Below are 7,020 nucleotides of genomic sequence, written 5' to 3' on the forward strand. Positions count from 1 at the left end.
GAGGGGACACCGTAGAGTACGTAGGTGTCGAGCCACCCATGGCATGTCCCCGTCCTACTCTATTGTGCATCTTTTAATTTTGTGACATTTTGTAGCCCGTGTGTGGGCATTGTTGGAACACAATGTAACCTTTTGAGTTTTGGTAATACAGGGATGAGGGACCCACGAACCCTCCACCGTGACGGTGTTTGATTAAAAAAAAAACATCTCCGAGCCAAATGTCATCCCAGAAGTAGATCTCTCCTTGTTCCACCACCCATCTAATGTATGAAGGTGCTTGGGCCCGCACTTTCAGTATCCTCTTCCACGTTGGGTTATTCATCCCCGATGGTTTAGCCGCAAGAGGAGAAACATTGGTGCAATATTTAGCCTTAGGAGTATCTTCCTAATAGCTTTAATCGTAAGTTTGAGTATGCGTATGAGTATTACATTTGGTGATGATTACTCTAGTGAAGGTTAACTCAAGGGAAACACGAGCTAGTAAAGCTAAGCAATCACATAGAGAGATGAAATTAATTAAAAATCAAGTACGCAGTAATAACGTATACTAAATAATTATTTATCAAGACATATTCTTTCAGTGGATAGCAAAAAGACACGACTTGCTGTTAGATTCATTCAGAGCTATACCACTCTAACGTCATCTTATTTAAAAAAGACTTAGAAATAATCGGACTAACATCGCAACCTTTCACGATAGGTAGTCTATGCCTATATGGGTTGTGAAATTCTTCTTTTTCTTTTGCAAATCATTGCATAGAACCGACTGTGTTGCCTTAAAGTGGACGCCGCCCACAACCAGTGTATTAAGCAAAAGACTTAAGACTTTGTTTGCTTCTTATACATTTAAATGTTTAAACAACACCTTGTAAATGCACAAGGAAACACAATGTAATAATATATTGATTCTATTCGTGCAATCTGCTCGAATAATACTGAATCAGGTTAAAAGTGGATTGTAGAGTTTTTCGTATACAAGCAAGATTCTATTCATGCTCGAAACATGCTCTTCAGTATACCAAACCTAACAAAACCTCTAGTAGCCAAATTTGAGCTTACTCCTAACTCACCTTTTCTTTGAAGCCATAAGCTTGCATGCCATGTGAACAAAGGGGTAGGAGTGGGGCAACTAACCAATTGGGGTAGGGGAATAGATTAGAAAAAATAGCCAAACAAGGCAAAGAAAAAAGTATAGAAAAATGTACAGTGTTAGCCAGAAAAGAGAAAAAAAAAAGAGCAGAAATGAGAAAAGGTTGTTAGAAAAAAATGGGGCAGGGTAAAATATAACCTGACCCAAAGAAAAAGAGAATAGAAAAAATATATAGGGAAGGAGTAAAATGTAACCTGACCCAGAGGAATAAGGCCAAAATGGTCAGTGGACATCTCCAAATTTTGGGAATTCTGAATCGTAAATAGGGAGGTTGTTCCAGTTTTTGTCCTTAAGTTCACATGTCCTTTATACGTTTTACTAAACTATTTTGAACTTAGGACCCCTAGGACTCTTACCTATATACGATATAACCCTATGGCCCAATTACATCATAATTATAGACCTTGAGGAACTGTTCTTTGTCAGTAGAACTCGAAGCATCACTGGTATGGCAAAATGAATGAGTGAATATCCTAACATTTCTAGTGAGGAATGAGTGACCAAGTGAATCCAAGAGTTGGCAAAAATAAGGGCTATCTTGACAAACTGACAGATTGATCAAACTGAACAAGGGGAAGGGAGGAATCTGAGACTGAAAACGATTGGAATAACCTTGAGATTGTGGGGAAGGTTGCTAAGAACTAAGCAAGTTTTATGCATGAGATGTGAATATGTGGTTAAATGTTTCTGTGTATCTATGTTTGTGAGTTTGTTTTTCTAGTTGAGTCTTATCTAATAAATCTAGGATTGCTGTTAGTGTCGGTCAAGGAAAACCATGCATGTAACTTACCTTATTTCTTTATCTTGTTCTTTCATTCTTGAGGACAAACATGGTTTAAGTGTGGGCAGTTTGATAAGGCTCGTTTCATGCATAGTTTTAATGGTGGTTGATATACCGAATTGGGGAGATAATGCGATAAAAGTTGAGGTTTTAGTGTGCAGATTATCAAGTTGACCAAGTAGCAGGTGCACCTTGATCAAGTGAGCGCAGAAAGGAAAAATGGCCAAAAATTGGTGCAAACGGATCAAGCGGGTGTAGATGGGATGACAATGCCAGGCAGTACTGCTAATTGATCAAGCAGATCTACTATTTATGGCGCTGCAAAGGATGTCAGAGGAGAGAGAATACATAGTTGTCTTTTCTGCAAGGATATTAATGCCAAATAATGGAGGGTATGCCCTAGGGATTGGAGCTGAAGCCGTCCTATAAAAGGAGGAGGAACTTGAAGGAAGAGACATCTCGAAACATTCATTCACACTCAGTTCCACACTCTACACACCCGTTATATACCACATGGAAGAATATGAGATACCAGAAGGAGTTCCACCGGGAGAATATTCCCTGCCTCCTAACTTGGAGGGAGAGAGCCTAGTTTAGCAAGAATCCACCGTTTGTTTGATGTTCTTAAGCTCCGACGAGCCGTTACAATCGTTGTTTTGTTATTTTCATTTCTGTTTTCAGCTATAAGTTCTTGAGTTTTTGTGATTTCCAAGTTCCCTTAGTTTAAACTCTCTTCAAATTGTGTTTCCAGTTGAATCTTGTTACTTCGAGTTGTTAAGTTGTTATTCGAATATGAAATTTTGTAAAATAGTTGTTGAAATGAAGTTTTCTGTTCGAGTTTTGGTTAGATCTGGTGTTGGCGAGTTCGATTATGCATCATCTGTGATTTCTTTCGTTTGATTATCGTCAGATTTCTTAGATCTAGCTTCTTCGTGTTTTATCGTTGTTAGATTTCTTAGATCTAGTTGTTAGGTGTTTGATTTACGTTGGATCTAAAATTACGTGTTGAGATTTGCATGGAAATGGAATAGTTACTGTTTGATTTGTTGTTTGCTAGGTGGACTTGCATGGATCTAGTTGTTATTTGTTGATTTCTTGTTTGTGATTACATGCTGTGTTTTTAATCTGACATGGCTTGAGTTGTTAGTTTTTGCTTGTTTATTTGAGGAAGAAGACATATGGAGTTAGTTAGGAGAGCATGTTTGAGTCACCTTTAGCTTTAGTTGCTTTTTTCCAGCTTTATTTGCCAGTACGTGATATAGATTGGGACACGACGAAGGACCCGTTGGATATATTGGTCCAAGAACCCCACGTATAAGGTTTGGCAGCAGACTCCCTTGATTGATAATCTGGTTTGATCCACTTCCAGAGCTTGGAAAACCTCGACCCGTTGGCTATATGATCAGCCAAGAACCTTGGTATGATTAAACGCCACAAGAACTTGCTCAATGTATCTTGATAAGCTCCTTAGTCAGACCGAGGCCGTGGGAGATGGCCAAGAGTTCGGCCTCAAGGGCAGATTGTGTGCCGAGAGGGGTCGCAATGGCGGCAAGAAGTTTCCCGTCGTGGTCTCGGATCACCCCTCCCCCTCCTGCCTTGCCCGTCGTCGAGACTGCCCCATCCGTATTAATCTTCATCCATGGTTGTTCCGGAGGATGCCACTTGATTTGCATGGCGAGCGGTCTTGGCCTCCGTGACTCGGCTTGACTTGGTACACTCATCTTAAGTGACATGCCTTTCCAATGCTTCGGCTTGATGTTACCAATGGCCATACCGTTGCGAATGAAGGTTTGTACTTGCCATACTACATTATAAGGTTTGAAAGGAGCTTGATCATGTCAAAACCCTCTTAGTTAAACTGAGAGGGTTTAAGGCGGCGGCGGATATGTCGGAGAATCGAGAAGAAGAATCCCTCAGCAAGGCCGCGCGAAGCGGCGAGCTCGAGCGAGTGAATTCTCTGATTGCTGCTGGAGCTGATGTCACCTACTTCGACGCTGAAGGCCTCACACCGCTAAAGGCCTCACGCCGCTGATGCACGCCGCCAAAAATGGCTTCTCCGAAGTGGTCAGAGCCCTACTCGACGCCGGTGCGCCGTGGAACGCTCTCACCCCCTCAAATCTCTCCGCAGGAGACTTCGCCATGGATAATGGCCATCAATCTGCCTTCGACGTCCTCCTCAATGCCGGCATTCTAGCTGAATTGGTTCTTGGAACTATAGCAATGAAAGACAATGGAAAGGGCAATCCTAATGGGGATTATTTGGACGAGAGGGTTACATTTAGTGAGGATATATTAATAGACGCAGAAAGCAAGGCTATTATGATGGCTTGGGAGAGGCCTCTAATGGAAGCCCATGAGATGTTGGGCTACTCCACACAGTTGATACCCTTACCGGTGAAAGATTGTTTAGGAGAAGAAACCTGGGAGGGTGTAAAACACAAATACTGGCAGCTGGATACTTATTCCCTTCCTGTTTGTCAGTCTCTAGATGACTCTGATTCATAGATTTTCACATTTCTCTTCCACCTACTGGGTTTTGAATGACTTGTACTGTGCTTGAATGTAAACTATCTGGATTTTGATAATGAAGTTCTCTGTTGTTTCAAAAAAAAAAAGGAGCTTGATCATGTCAGCTCCTATTTCGTTTCGCCCAAATAAACCAAAGGATAAGGTATGGCATGGCATGGCACAAGTGTTTCTTGTCGAGTTGTTGAGTCCGTTGAGACCACACGTCGAGTCTCTCCGGAATTGTAACATTAATCCTGATCGGCGGAGACGTCCCAACGAACCATCTGTCAAATTTCCTCCAAACACTAGTAGCCCCACGGCCTTGGATAAATAGGTGTTGAAGGGATTCGATGTTAGGTCCATTAGGGCAACATTGGCGTTTGGATGCCATCTCAATCCCTCTCCATTGGAGTTTTGTATCTACCGGGATCCGATTCGATAAGAGGCGCCAGTTGAAAATTGCAATTGAGTTGGTGAGTCCGGCCTTCCAGATATCATCAAGCCCCGGGATGACCGGCCTATGCAACCTAATGGTTTCCCAAGTCGTGGCTAATAAAAACTCACCCATTCGAGAAAGGGTCCAACGTGGGATGTCCGGCTCCTCCGAGACGATTGGTGTGTCAAGGATTTGTGCGATGATGTGCCAAGGGAGGCCAGCTTGGTCTTGGAGCTGTCGGAGTTTGGCTGACCGTTCCCGAATATAGTCCGCGACCATGGTCAAGGGGTAACCCCCTTTCATCAATACATAAATCCCTAAGCGTGCCATCTTCAATCCAAATATCGTCCCAAAAGTAGATTCTTCCTCGGTCTACCACCAATCTAACGTGAGGGTGAGCTTGATGCCGTACTTTCAACAGACGCTTCCATGTCGGGCTATTTCTGCTCACTGCTCTAGTTGTGAGTGGAGATGCCTTTTGGCAGTATTTGGCCAACATATACTTTGCCCATAAGGAGTTTCTGTTCCCGGAATCTCCACCAAAGTTTAATATTGAAAGCGCGAAGTACCTCTTTAAGATTGCGGATACCGAGCCCCCCTTCGGCTGTGGGGAGGCAAATCTGATCCCAGCCAATCCAGTGTGTCCTTTTCTTCTCACTAGTCGAACCCCAGAAGAAGCGGGCCATTTGTTGATCCAATTGCTTGAGCGTTCCAATAGTAGGCTCAATCGCTTGGAATATGTGGAAAGGGACTACCTCAAGCGTGCTCTTGATCAATGTGACTCTCCCCCCAAAAGAGAGGTGACGGTGTGCCCAACCAGAAATTCTAGCCGCGATCTTTTTCCGAAGGAACATAAACATATCCGAACGCTTCACACCACGGTAAATAGGGACCCCAAGGTATAGGAATGGGAAGGTACCTCTAGAGAAGCCCCCCTCCACTCGGATTGTGTTCGACCACCCTTCATGCGCTTCGACAATGTAGAAGTTGCTCTTGGCGAGATTGATTAATTGGTCCGATACCTCTGCATAGTGGTCAAGACAAGCTCTTAGTCTCCTGAGGGATGCCGTAGCCGCTTGAGTGAAAATAATTATGTCGTCAGCATATGTGAGGTGGCTGATCTCCAAGCTTCCACGTGTAGCTTTGAATGTCTTTTCTTTGTTCCCAAGAATGAGTCTGTCAAGAGAACGTGAAAGATAATCTGCAGCCAAGACAAAAAGGGCAGGGGAAATAGGGTCGCCTTGCCTGAGCCCGCGGGTGGATATGAAGAAACCTGCCGGGGCGCCATTAACAAGGATCGAGAACCAGCAAGTGCCAATACACCTCTCAATCAGCGCAATCCAAGGCCCCGGGAATCCCATTTGCTTAAGGACTTTGAGAAGGAAGGGCCATTACACCCGATCATATGCTTTATCCATATCAATCTTGATTGCCACATTTAGGGTCGGAGCACATCGAGCAAGCTCATGGAACATCTCCTGGCCAAGGAGCACATTATCGTTTAACAGCCTCCCTTTCACAAACCCGCTTTGATTCGGTGAGATGATGCGGGGGAGAAAGGGTGTGAGCCTCTTCGTGAGGATTTTTGTGATCACCTTATTTATGACATTACAGAGGCTGATGGGCCGGTAGTCTCCCCATGTCTCGGGCAGTGGTTTTTTGGGTATGAGCATAATACTCTTGGCCGTGAAGCTTCGAGGAAGAAAAGCCCCGCAGAAAAATTGCCTAACCGCGTCTACCACATCTTACCCGACGGTACCCCAGCAAGCTTGGTAGAACAGAGCCGAGAAGCCATCCGGGCCGGGGGCACTATTGCCTGAGATATCGAAGACTGCTCTTTTCACTTCCTCCGCGTCCTGCGGTTTTGGGAGGTCCTCCAAGTGCTCCGAAAAGGGGAGTCGTTGCAAAAGGCTTAGATCCGGGTCAGCAAGCTCCGGATGATTCGGTGCCAGGAGGGATTGGAAGAATTCAACCGCCGAGTCTCTGATTTCAAGATCATCCGTGAGCTCTTTCCCATTCGCATTAATCTTGTAGATTCTCAACCGAATTCTCTTCTGCTTCACCCAGCTTTGATAGAATCTAGTGTTTTTGTGGCTTTCGTCCAGCCATCGAATAGCCGCTTTCTGGCGCCAAAAGACTTCCTCC

The 7,020-nt window shown here is 44.2% G+C and overlaps 1 protein-coding gene and 1 pseudogene across 1 annotated transcript; one reads left to right on the forward strand and one right to left on the reverse strand.

The window, feature by feature from the left end:
- The first annotated feature begins 3,800 nt into the window (after positions 1-3,800).
- On the forward strand, positions 3,801-4,436 carry LOC121774350 (annotated as a pseudogene).
- An 894-nt stretch (positions 4,437-5,330) lies between these two features.
- On the reverse strand, positions 5,331-6,236 carry LOC121774351. The gene has a single exon (XM_042171241.1). The coding sequence runs from the start codon at positions 6,234-6,236 to the stop codon at positions 5,331-5,333; it is 906 nt and encodes a 301-aa protein (XP_042027175.1).
- Between the last annotated feature and the right edge of the window lie 784 nt (positions 6,237-7,020).

The sequence above is a fragment of the Salvia splendens genome, chromosome 17 (genome assembly GCF_004379255.2).
Source record: "Salvia splendens isolate huo1 chromosome 17, SspV2, whole genome shotgun sequence".
In the NCBI taxonomy this organism is placed as follows: Eukaryota; Viridiplantae; Streptophyta; class Magnoliopsida; order Lamiales; family Lamiaceae; genus Salvia; species Salvia splendens.

Excerpts from the sequence above, each read along its gene's own strand:
- LOC121774351 (XM_042171241.1), bottom strand. The coding sequence starts at position 6,236 with ATGGGATTCCCGGGGCCTTGGATTGCGCTGATTGAGAGGTGTATTGGC.